This window comes from Rhagoletis pomonella, unplaced genomic scaffold, assembly GCF_013731165.1.
Source record: "Rhagoletis pomonella isolate Grant_MI unplaced genomic scaffold, Rhpom_1.0 Rhpom_scaffold_00009, whole genome shotgun sequence".
Taxonomy (NCBI): domain Eukaryota; kingdom Metazoa; phylum Arthropoda; class Insecta; order Diptera; family Tephritidae; genus Rhagoletis; species Rhagoletis pomonella.
Window position 1 is genome coordinate 18,644,953 of NW_023458563.1, and position 13,409 is coordinate 18,658,361.

The 13,409-nt window shown below is 34.1% G+C and overlaps 2 protein-coding genes across 8 annotated transcripts in view; both read right to left on the reverse strand.

Annotated features, from left to right (window-relative positions):
* The window catches only part of LOC118745617, a 314,215-nt gene that overhangs the window by 60,646 nt on the left and 240,160 nt on the right, over positions 1-13,409 (reverse strand). The gene's annotated exons all lie outside the window — the stretch shown is intronic.
* On the reverse strand, positions 7,295-8,643 carry LOC118745620. Its single transcript, XM_036479145.1, has 3 exons — positions 8,348-8,643; positions 8,098-8,287; positions 7,295-8,019 (listed from the first exon to the last, which is right to left on the reverse strand). The coding sequence occupies exons 1-3, from the start codon at positions 8,359-8,361 to the stop codon at positions 7,678-7,680; spliced, it is 546 nt and encodes a 181-aa protein (XP_036335038.1). The 5' UTR covers positions 8,362-8,643; the 3' UTR covers positions 7,295-7,677.

Below are 13,409 nucleotides of genomic sequence, written 5' to 3' on the forward strand. Positions count from 1 at the left end.
AAAAAATTCTGGTATGCAGTTTTGTAGCACATTCAATTCTAGTCTGAAGAAGTGCAAGTTCCAAGCGGCTAAAAAACTCCGTTGATTTTTGGCAATTTTTTTGCTGGCAGTGTCCTCCATATAAAAGAAAATTGTCGACATACTTTGTATGGAAAAAACGTGAAACACCTTTAACCAAAAAAATTCTCAAAAATCAACGGAATTTTTTAGCCGCTTGAAACTTGCACTTCTTCAGACTAGAATTGAATGTGCTACAAAACTGCATACCAGAATTTTTTCTAAAGATTCTGATTAAAAAGTTTGAAATTTGGGTGAAAAATTTCAAAATTTTTATAATTTTTATATAAAGTTTAAAATCTGAATTTATATGGTGTTTGTTGTATAGCCAGCTAGGCTTTTATAAAAAAATAATAAACATTAAATAAACAAAAGACAAATAGCCAAAACAGGTCAAAATATCGCACTCCTATTATTTTGTGGACAACGTATGTATGCAGATATTTAAATGCCGGTTTGCTATTCGCGCGACAAGCTTTTTTAAAAACGAAGTAAATTAGTACAAATTGTTAGTAATTTTAATTAGAGTTTGAATAACTCCTTTCACTAAATGGCTTTTAGTAACTTTAACGAGACCTTAACTTATTTTATTTTACTCATTTTAGTGCAGTTTTGACAAAATTTTCTTGCTAACAAATCTTTTGTTTCACTACTTTATTTTATTCCTTTGATTAAACATGTTAAATAAAAGCTTATTTTTAAAAAAATATTTTTTTTACATTACTTTATGTCATTTTTAAAATTAATAAATAGGATCTTCTTCAAAAATAAAATAAATGTGCCTGTTCATTTCCTCCAAAATTCATAAAATTTTAGTACTTGGAGTCAAAAAAGTTGTGTAGAAGGTGGGCGCCATAATAAGAAATTCTTTATTATCTTCAAGTTGGAAAATTCTGGCTTAAACGAGCAGGGCACACCAAATTTCATCAAAAACGATTTTTTTAATTTGCGCCTGTGTTTCTAGAATGACTAGACGATAATGTAAACCAATTTTGACGATCTTTCAGATTTATGCTTTTCTCGGTGAAACCAGCATATCGATGGCTGAATGGAAGATCGACCCATCTCGGCAGCCAGTTCAAAAACGCCCTATCTCAGAAAACCTTTTCAAGAACGGCTTACTTCAGAATTTGATTGAAAAACGCCTCATTTCAGAATTTTATTGAAAAACACCCTATCTCAGAATTCGGTTCAAAAACGCCCTATCTCAAACGAAAATACATTGAAAATAAGCTGAGATAGGGCGTTTTTGAATCGGCAGCTGAGATAGGGGGTTTTTCAATCAAATTCTGAAGTAGGGCGTTCCTGAAAAGTTTTCTGAGATAGAGTGTTGTTCAAAATTTTCTGAGATAGGGCGATTCGAACTGGCTGCCGAGATAGGTCGATCTTCCACTCAGCCATCGATATGCTCTGAATTGCATCAAAATCGGATAACATTTACTATTTCCGCCTACAAGGTAGCGCGTTGAATTTTACCATTTCCACATTTCTTCATTCCTAAGTGCCAAACAGCGCTTATACGAAATTTCAGTGAATTTCTGGTACGGTTAATACTTTTGGCCGCAGCTTATATGGGGACGTCCCACTATGCGACGCACAGTGTTCGGAGAAACCACGTTTTACACGAAAAAGTCATATTTTAAAACTGTGAGAAATTAACCGGAATAAAACGTCTGGTGCACAATCAAAGATAAGTAAAATATCAAAATTTCCTGTAAAGTTGATTAATCTAACTTGATGTTCTTAATTGCATGTGCCGAGTATTTTGTCTCATATAATATATTGTTGTTGTCAATTGATTTTGTTTATCCATAACTACAATTGTTTTTGTTTCTGCACATTGATTTTGCTCTTTTTGCCTTTTTGTCATCTCTGCTGTTTCATCCTTATCACAGCTGTTTGCGTTGTGTTTATTAAGTGTCAAAATACAGTATATTTAAAACTGTTCGCTACATAGCTTTCAAACAGATATTTACCAGCTAATTGGTTCTCTGAAACATCGTTTTCAAAACTTTTTGGCTTTTTTGCTTCTAATATTTTATATAAAGAAATATCATTTTAAACATGTCGTGTATTAATACCAATTGCCACGTTAAAAGCGACTCCTATGTGTCATGCTGGCTCTGCAATGGGATTGCCCATATAAAATGTGCTGGTTTGAGCGGTAGGGTGCTAGACGCTATTAATGAGGGAAGGGCCTTCGCTGTGTCGACAACCCTCCACACTCTAAGGATAGCCGAGAAAATAAATGTAGGCGTGTTAGTAGTCCACCAAAAAAGATAGTCACTGAATCTACTCAGAAAAATCCTTCATCCCAGTCCTTGGAACTTATTAATCCTTCTCCTCCATGCCTTTAGGCATTATAGCCTCTGCTATCTAAAGCCTTATCCATAATAACGTCAATCAAACCGTTGATTTAACAGTGTTGCCATCAACATCTGACGCTGCACTGTCTAACATAGTTCCTCCAAATAACTCGGAATCCCGCATATCAGACATCATTATCAAAAAGTTAGTTGTAATTCCCCCAAGAAAATCAATCTTTGCCTCTAGATTTGTTAAAGACACTTATTCGGATGATATACAGTCATACATATCGACTAAAATTAAAACTAAAGATGTATTAATTCGTAAATTTAATTTTAAATACGATCGCGATATTTCATCTTTTAAAATTGATGTAGCTCCTGAAGATTTTGATTCACTACAAAATAATTCTTTTTGGCCGACCAGGGCGTTTGTTCGCGAGTTTGAGTATAAACCTAATAAAAGTTATAACAACGAACAATGAGACTACAGCGGCCAAAAGTAGTAAAAACGGGTGAGCGAATTCTGAAAAAGGATTTACGCAGATACATAGCAAAATATTCATCTAACCCAAACCAAAACGGAATTTTTGATTGAAATGCATATTTGCAATCATGACACGAACATAAAGCAGGAACAATAAGAAGAAAATTTGTACGAAAAAATTTTGATTTTGTCGCAAGTAATTTGAATTAATTTTTCCACTTGTGCGCATATATAAAAAGCCAATTTGACTGATGAGCAGTTTTTGAATATATATGTGGTCAAGCATTGCTTTAAATTTTTATAAATCTTTTGAAATGTATAAAATAGTTTACTTTGAAATTCTACATAATTTTGTGAGTATAAAATTTGTCTAGTGCTTACTTTAAAAAGGGGTATTTAAAAAGGACCTAGGAAGCGAGCTAAATAATACTTAGGACAAGTAAACATTAAATATGCGTGTCATATCTCAAATAGTTCCAGCTGCGAGGAACTGAGAGTTCAGCTTCTATTCTTCCTTTTATAGACCCACCTCCTGTAAAATTTATCGAATTTTTATTGTAGAGCTGAAGGGAAATACTCTGGTGTGTACATAAAATAAATAATATGCTGGCCTTAGCTCAGCTTTTGTGGTATAAAGTGTAGGTAAAATTTAAAGCTTCAGTGTAAATACATATCGTGCACATAACTTAGTATGCAGGTATTGTAAATGTTTTCGTTTTGTCATTTTTAAAATGAAGAAATAGAAACTTCTTTAGAAATAAAATAAGTGGTCCTGTTCATTTACTCCAAAATTCATAAAATTTAGTACTTGGAGCCAAAAAAGTTGCACACCGAATCTCATAAAAAAAAATGTTTTTTATTTGCTCCTTTTTTTCTAGAATTACTGGGCGATAATGTAAACGGATTTTGACGATCATTCAGATTTATGCTTTTTTCGTTAAAACCAGCATATACTCTGAATTGCACCAAAATCGGATAACATTTACAACTTCCGCCCACGAGAGATGTGAGCATAGTACCACGTTGAATTTTACCATTTTCCACATTTCTTCATTCCTAAGTGCCGAACAGCTAGGGTTGCCAACATTTTCTAAGATATTAATAGTACTTTTTCAAAAAAATTGGAAAAAATATAGTACACTTCGAATGTATATAGTATTTTATTTAAAAGAAAAAGTAAAAACGATTTTTAAGTGTTTTTCCATGTTCCTGTGAATGCCGAAGTTGTTGGTAGAAATGAAATAATTTTAAGCACATTTGTTTTAATTCTTTCTCAGTGTTTTTAAAAATATGTTACCTTTTTTCATTATAAACTCAAAATGACCTTTTACTTTAAAGAATAATAATAATAATAGATTGGCGCTTACACATGTGTTAGTGTTTGGCCGAGCTTCTCCTCCGACTTGTGGCGTACGCCTTGATATTGTCACACAAGGCGAAGGGACCCACAGTTTTACGCCGACTCCGAACGGCGATTGTATTTTTATGAGAAGCTGTTTTTCATGGCAGAAATACAATCGGAGGTTTCCCATTGCCTGCCGACGGACGACCGCTGTTAAGAAAAAACCTTTTTTCTATATTTTTGCGATGTTGGTTTGACCAGGGTTTGAACCCGGGTCCTGCGGAGTGGAAGCGCGCACTGCTTACCACTGCACCACAGCGGCCGAAGAATATTTCATTTAATATTGTTGGTTCAGTATAAAGGTCATCCATTTTAATACACATTTTTCAGGCAAACTACTGAAATATATTTGTATTTATAATTGAAGAAATATAGGTACTATATTTTTTTCCAACAGTATATACAGTATCGGTCATATCTATAGCACGCCATTTCAAAGTGATAATGTGTGCCACTTATGTTTATTTATTTATTTTTAAGAATTTTCAATTAAAATACAGTTCTTTCTCTAACAAACCCCATATAAACCCAAGTTTAACAATTTGTAGAAAACTTCAAAGAGGTGCAACAAATTTTCACCTAAGTTTCAAACTTTTTTCTCGGAAGTGTTAGAATTTTTTCGAGTATACAGTTTTTTAGCCGCTGCAATTTTAGTCTGATAACGTGCTAATTTCAAGTGGCTACGAGTTACCGTTAATTTTTTAGAATTTTTTTTTGTCGCATTGGCTTCCATATAATGAATAAACTCAATTTATTTGTATATGGAAGAAAACCGCAACATCCTTGGCGAAAAAAATTCTAAAAAATCAGCGGTAACTTTTAGCCACTCGAAACTTGCACATTATCAGACTTAAATTGATTGGGCTATAAAACTGTGTATTCAGAAAAATTCAAACACTTCCGAGAAAAAAGTTTGAAATTTAGGTCAAAATTTGTTGCATTTTTTTGTAAGGTTCTATAAGTTTTTAAACTTGGGTTTATATGAGTTTTGTTAGAGAAAAAACTGTATTTTAATTGAAAATTCTTAAAAATAAATAAATAAACCTAAGTGGCACACAATATCACTTTGAAATGGCGTGCTATAGATATGACCGATACTGTAGTTCGCCGACGGGAAAAACAGTACAATACTACATATTATAGTACGGTTGGCAAACCTACGAACAGCGCATATACCAAATTTCAGCGAATTTCTAGTACGGTTACTACTTTTAGCCGCAGCTTATATGGGAACGTCCAACTATGCAACGTAGCTAAAATTTCTAATCTTAATTCTGATTCAAAAAACTAACTCGCAAGTCTAATTTAATGGCCCTATTATGTATGGCGACTGGTGTCTAGTTGCCGGTCTAGTAGCCGCGGCTACCAGTGTCGTACTTTGTATTACGTATAGCGATTAATCTCAGTATACAGAAAAACGCAGAAAACATCCCTGAGTTTGCTTTTTTGACATGTACATTTCGAAGTAATTGGCAACTTTGCTCCGATGTGTTTGACAATTTATGTAAACAAATAAAAAAATCGTCACAACCGGGAAACATTTATATTTTTAAAAATAAAGAAAGCAGAATGATCAGCAGCTATGAGTTATTTTTCGCAACTCGGGAAGAATGTGCAAACGTTGCTCTAATACGGCGTCACATAAGGGATCGCTCCAATCCTTTGGATCTACCAGTTGTTAAGTAAGTTAAAAAAATCGTCATGTACATATTTCTTTAACAAATCTATACCTCCAGGTTCCTAAGCAATTTTCGGATATCAAAGGAAGCATTTGTATACTTGCTGGAGGAACTATCCCCTCATTTCAAAAGCAGCTTTCGATCAACTGCGGTACCTCCAATTCTTAAACTCTGCGCAGTGCTCCGTTTCTTTGCGGAAGGGAGTTATCAAAAATGCCAAGGGAATGATTTCAATATTGGCATCTCCCAACCCACTATGTCAGTAATACTAACTGAAGTTACTTCTTTAATCGAGCAGAAGATTTGTCCCAAGCACATCAAATTTGACACTAGCGAAGAAGAGCAGAATAAAAGCAAAATAAATTTTTACAATAAGAGTGGATTTCCAGGTATGTTGGGTTATGTGGATGGCACTCATGTGCACATTTTAGCACCTGAAAAGGAACTGCAACACCTGTACATAAACAGAAAAGGATTTTTCAGTATAAACGCGTTAATGGTAAGTTAGTTTCCGCATATTTATCGTGGATACACACAAATTCATTATTACCTAGGTTTGCGATTTCTATATGAACATAACGTATGTCGATGCCAGATATCCAGGAGCCACACATGATGCCTTCATATGGAATAATAGTAGACTCAAGGAAATTATGTCGAATAACACAGGAGAAAACACATGGCTTTTAGGTGATATTTTGAAGCACAACCTGTAGGAAGATTCTGTAACCAGTTAGCAACAATTTTCGGATCGATATAGCAAGTTGCCGACGTGTGATGAATGTCGAAGTGTTGCGATAGCGATCCGAAAACTGGTCCCACCATCTGCCTACTTGTAAAAGAATTAACAAATGTGTTTGTTGCGGTAGGTGACGCTGGGTTTCCGTTGGAGACATATCTGATGACTCCATTTCGAGCCGCAGTGAGTGGCAGTCCAGAAAGCAAATACAACAAAGTACATTGCAAGGCGAGGAACATTATAGAATGGACTTTTGGCGTTTCGAAATCAAAATATAGATGCCTATCTTCTGAGCGCGGACTTCACTATGCTCCACAGAAAGCAACTGCCATCATTAATTCTTGTTGTGCTATTTACAATATTGGCCGTCGCTTTGAGTCAGGTTTTGAAGAACCCAGTATTGAAGCCGAGACTATAGACACAGATATAAATTCTGATTTTGTAACAACCATCCATAATATTCTAGCACAATAAATAAGAAATAACTTAATGAATTCTTTATTACAATAAAATCTCTTTATTGATTTAAAAAATCAATAAAAATAGTTCACATTTCACTAAATAAAAAATATATACTCATGAATAAAAAAAAACACTTTCATTTGTACTACAAAAAGCCTCTTGAGTATTTAAAATACTTTCAAATAAATTAAAGTTCAGTTCTTCAGTCCTTAGGTAACTTGGTGCGATTTATAATCCGCCCAAACAAAACTCTTAAATATACAGGCAGGTTCTGTAATTCACTTTCGAGAGAATTTGAGTCGAATTCGCGTTGAATTCAAATTGGCAGGGATTGAAATTCACTCGGAAGTGAATTGCAGAGACTGCCTGATTGAATCTTTAAAATTACATATTGTTTAATTGGTATTCGATAAGTTGAATTTTCTTTCGTTTAAGTTCTGCCTCTGAATTCATATTTTCTTTTAATAGTTCAAATTTTTCTTTTTTTAAATCATGATTTTTTTCAGCATATTTGCTAATTTTGTATGTATTTTTTCCATTTTTTTTTAATTTTGTGCTATATCCGAGTTATTTAAAGTTTGCGACTTTAACATGTCCACTTTCATTTCTTCAATATTTTTTTTTTGCCTTTTTTTTGGAACAGTTATCGTAATATTTGGCGAAGAACTGCATGACGGCTCTACGTTTTGTTCGTCTTCGTCCATTTCCACAATACCAAACACATTGCCGGGTGGATTTACACTTACGTCTGTGTGTAAAATATCTGCTACCACTTGCTCGAGTGCAGATAACGGTTGCTCCTCTGATGGGCCTCCACCAGTCGTTCTTATATTTCGGTTATTTGCACTAATTTTCTTCTTGGTTTTGGCCTTGTAGTTAATCCATACCTACACAAATGTATGTATACATATGTACATGAAAATGCTTATTGCAGTATGTACATATATTATAGTAAAAATTATTACCCGCTGCCACTCTTTTCCAGATCTACTTGGAAGGCCGAAACTATTTATTTCGGTAGCAAAAGCGTCCCATTGTTCGTCGTTTTGGATTTTGTTTTGTCCAAACGTCCGTGTTGCTCTTGCAATTCCTGGGTTGGATTGCATTAAATGCACCAAACGCTCAAATTGCTTGCTATTAGTAATTTTCACTGGCCTGGAGAAATATCAAACTGTTAATTATATACCAATATAAATAGAATTTACATATTATTACAATTTTTCTGCCATGATCACAATTTGTTTCAGCTTTCTCCTCCAAAATTCGCAAAATATAACAATGGCGACTGATGCTGATCAGTTGCTTCAATTTGACGTTTGTGTATACTATAAAAAGAGATGGTAGCCATACATAATACAGAAAATTGCGCTACCAGACTCAGTAGCCTTGCCAGTAGCCGACAGTCAGTAACGAGTTGCCATACGTAATGTGAATTTTAGTCTATGGTTGCCCATCGGCTATCAGTCGCCATACATAATAGGGCCATAAGTATTTACTATCGCAACGTTAGAGGTTTGAATACCAAATTAACTTAGTTATATTTAAAAGGTTTTACCGGCAACTATAATATTATTTCCTTGGCCGAAACATGGCTCAAACCTCATATTTTTAATTCCGGAATTCCTCCAAATGAATATCAAATATACAAGAGCGACCGCGAGGGCAGAATCGGCGGTGATGTTCTTTTTGCGGTGCATTCGTCGGTACCATCCAAGGTAGTTAGTGTTCCTGTCATTGAATATACCGAATTTAAATATATAAGTGTACAGGCTGGTAAGAGTCATGTTTATTTAGCTCTTTGCTACATTCCTCCTAATTCTGCCGTATCAGTATATACGCAGCTAGTTTCTTTACTTGAGTCTAGAGATGGGCACGAGCGGGTACGGGCCAGAATATTTGCTGTCAGCACGAACTCGTGCGGTGTTCAGTAAAATTTCATAAAAGCACGAATAAGCACGAAAAATCCCGTTGCTAATACTACAAATTTAGATAAGCTTTTTTTATACAAACAAAATATTGTACATATCACAACTCTTTTGATAAGAGAAAAGCAAAAAAAATAAATATTTGGAAACCGATAGAAAAAACAAGATACTTAGTAGTTTTGTTTACATATCTGTACATAAAATACCTTCCACTTTTTCTACTTCCCAGAAAATATATTATAAAAATCGCTGATGTAAAAAATTTATTCGCTTAAATAAATATACATAGATAAACACAAAATTAAAAATATGTACATATGTATACATACAATAAAAGTTGGCTCTTTATTTCCGGGCTGGGACGTGTCCCGTCGTGCCGGGCCCCACTAAAATTCTTAACGTGCGGGCTCGTGCGTGTTTTTAAAAGTTGATTTTGCACTCGTGCCAGGCCGGGCCTGAAAATTTAGGCCCGTGCCCATCTCTACTTGAGTCCAAGATCTATACATAAAGGGTCGCGCAATGCGTGAAATAAAAATTTCCTCTCTCTGCGCATATCGTCCCAGGGCGATTTTTTGCTTTCACGCCTTCATGTCGAAAAAGCCACAAAACTTGATTTTTCACAGCGGCCAATTTTTGCGAAATTTTCATTTAAACTCGTTATATCTCAGACGTTTGTGCATCGATTGATTTGAAATTTTTACACAATAAACTAGACTCTATTCTGAAGAAGATGAGTCTAACTGCACTTCTTAATACTTGTTCAAGATGAGAGAGCTGGCAACCTCATAGAGCTCTGAAATCCCTCAAAAAACTTTTTCTCATACTCGTCAACATGAATTTACAAACACACGCACTTTGTAAGAACAAAGCAGCAATACGTCTGCGACCGTCCACCGAAACGGATCTTCTTTTAAACTCAATATACATTCATATATCACCAAGATCGCTTGTATATAATCGTTGAATTCATAATTTTTTGTAATTAAAGTTAATTTGAATTTTACAGTTGTACATTTTGCTCTTTTTATTTCTTTCAACCCCCGCGAGATATTAGCAACCTTGCTATCATCTCGCCAATGATCCTTCGAGCCGTTCAATTTACGATTGAATCGGCCACGCACTCTAATACGATACATTTAAAGTACTCGTACCCATTTTAATACACAACTCCCACCCCTATTTTTTCCGAGTTTAATGGCGATTTATCTAAATTCGGCGGCGGTCACAAGCTCGGAGTGAACATTCAATTAAAAACCAAACGAAAAAATAAAATAAAAATCATAAAACTAAGTGCAACTAAGTAAAACGCGAAAACAAAAATTGGTCGAAAAAAACAAATAAAAATATATAAGCCAAGTGAATAAAATTAAAAACAGGCTATACCAACAGTTAAAAGGAACCCATTCGGAAGTTGTGTGGAGCAAAGGCAGCAGACTGAGGTCAAAATGAGCTACCCGACACCACCTATCAAAAATCACGCCAAAGAAAGCAAAGGGACCAAGTGAACACTCAAGAGAACCCAGGCCCAAAGCCCATAACGCGTAATCAGGTTACCCAAAAAGAAATAAACAAAAAAAGTAGGATGCCGCAGTAAGTGACCTTTATTCGACTTTGAGCAAAAGCTATAGCGAACTTTATTTGTATAAAAGACGAAATTTTTGCAAACACTTATACATATATACCTACATACGAACTTTTATACTGTTAGTTTCGTATGAGGTCATTTTAATTTATCTGAACATACATAAATGTTTGGGGATATATTAAAGAAAATTCGCGCCCATTTTTTAGAAATATACATACATGTGTAAAAACATATATATACATATACATATATGTAGGGTGGCCAGATATTATAGGTACATAATCAGTACAGTTGGGATCAAAAATCAGTACAGAGCCATAAAAATTAGCTCATTTTTAAGCGTATTTTTTATTATTAACAATATAACAACCAAATAACAGCGCATTAATGAAAAAAATAACTAATAGACTTTTTATCAATACAAAAATTCATTACTTTAAAACAAATCAATGGTATTACGTATGTATGTACAGCTGTGCTCAGGAAAATAGTAGTAAAATGTATTGACAGGTTTTGAAATTTTTTTCTTTCTTTATTTAATTAAATTTTTTTATAAAAATATAGTTAATTCTATAACAAAAGACATGTGAGTTGAAGTCTCAAACTTTCTAGAAAATTTATAAGAATTGAGAAAAAAAAATTTGTAGCCCATTCAGATTCAGTAGAAGACGAGCTCGAGTCAGAATCTGTTTGCATATTTTAAGCTATAAATTTAAAACATATTTAGTTGGTGTGCTTATTAAATACAACATTCACATTAAAATGTTGACTAAAAGGTATATTACCGAATTATCGCTAAACGAATTTTCGAGTACGAATGAAATTTAATAGTATTAAATGTGTATGTGCAAGTAAAATTACAGGTGGTCGAACATCAAAAATCAAAGTAAAGCTACATATATCATATCCACGAGTCGGTAGTTTGCACCTTTTCCAAATTTTTAGAACTTACATTGCACCGTAGCAGTAGTCGTCTTAAGTTTGAAATACTGACAGCCGATTTCTCAGTGGATGTTTAATTATAATCGAAAGATTGTCTCTTATTGTAATCTTCTCAGTGTATTTGATATATGATTAACTCACCACCAACTTTCATAAGATTTATTAATGGCGAAACCAGCTTTTCCTGTAAATCCTGTAAAACCTGCAAATCGTGAAGTTGGGTTGGGTTGAATCCAAACAGTTTGTTATTTTGCGAAATCCTAGGAAACGAAACAATTGCAAGCTGACACCTTTTTAATAAGGGTTTAAATTTAATTAATGCTTTCAATCTGCTCACACGTATGAGTTGTCAAAAACCATTGTTTTGCACATGTAAACCTCAACTAAATGTCAATAACACCAATTTACAAAAGTATTAAATGTAAAAATCAGTACAAAATCAGTACAAACTCAAAAAATCAGTAGATTTTACGTACTGATTTCGGGCTCTTAAAAATCAGTACAATAGAAAAAAATCAGCACACGTACTGATTAAATCAGCGCATCTGGCCACCCTACATATATGTATGTGAAAATAAAGATTTACAGCTAAAGCACATTCCAGAACCGCCGGTCTCTTTACATATATAAATATATGCCTATGGCTATATGCACATTATATTATATGCTTCAATAAAGGCACACACTAATGTACATACATATGTATATAAGTATTTATATCCATTACTTGGGGCGCTAAAACTTCATGCGCTGATAATAACAAAACTCAAAAACTCGTTCGAAACATCGATTTAACTCAAAGTTCGCTATAGCTCAAATATTTCGCTCTCATTTATTTGCATACATACAAACTGTCAATTTGGGTTAGAGATGGGCACGGGCCTAAAGTTTCAGGCCCGGCCCGGCACGAGTGTATAATGAACTTTCAAAAACACGCACGAGCCCGCACGTTAAGAATTTCAGTGGGGCCCGGCCCGGCACGACAGGACACGTCCCAGCCCGGAAATAAAGAGTCAACTTTTATTGTATCTATACATATGTACATATTTTAAATTTTGTGTTTATGTATGTATATTTACTTAAGCGAATCAATTTTTTACATCAAAGACTTTATAATATATTTTCTGGGAAGTAGAAAAAGTGGAAGATATTTTATGTGCGGATATGTAAACAAAACTACTAAGTATCTGATTTTTTCTATCGGTTTCCAAATATTTCTTTTTTTGCTTTTCTCTTATCAAGAGTTTTAATATGTACTATTTTTTTTGTATAAAAACAAAAGCTTATCTAAATTTGTAGTATTAGCAACGGGCTTCTTCGTGCTTGTTGAGGACACAAATTGTGGTATATACACAAATATACATATATGCGTACATGTTTCGCATTCTTATATTTTGAATTCATACTGAATAGCACACCCATCCAAAATTTGAATTTTTCCCTAATGTACCTACACGTAAAATGTTGAATTATATAAAAATGTATACATTGGTTTTCGAACATATCTATGTCTGCACCTAGAGATTAAAACGAACACATGTACACACACATATTAAAAGTTGTTAAAACCTAACATTTTTACAACGCGAAGGGCTCGAGCACTCGCAATAGAACTCTTGACCAGCATAGACTGCATCAGTTTATTACCTTTTTACTACAGTCCACTTTTTGCTTGAATTCTAATAAAGAATTGAATTTTGTATATATATTTAAAGAAGAATCTCGACCTCTTTTATTTAAAACTACGAACGATAGATGTCCCTCTGCATCGTGTTTTTAAAAGGCATAAACACACCCCTTATTAAGTTGCCAAAAGCGCAACAGT

What these genes read in the sequence shown, in the direction of transcription:
- LOC118745620 (XM_036479145.1), bottom strand. An exon ending in CTGGAAAAGAGTGGCAGCGG is followed by an intron (nt 8,020 to 8,097) that starts GTAATAATTTTT and finishes ACATTTGTGTAG; the next exon opens with GTATGGATTAACTACAAGGC.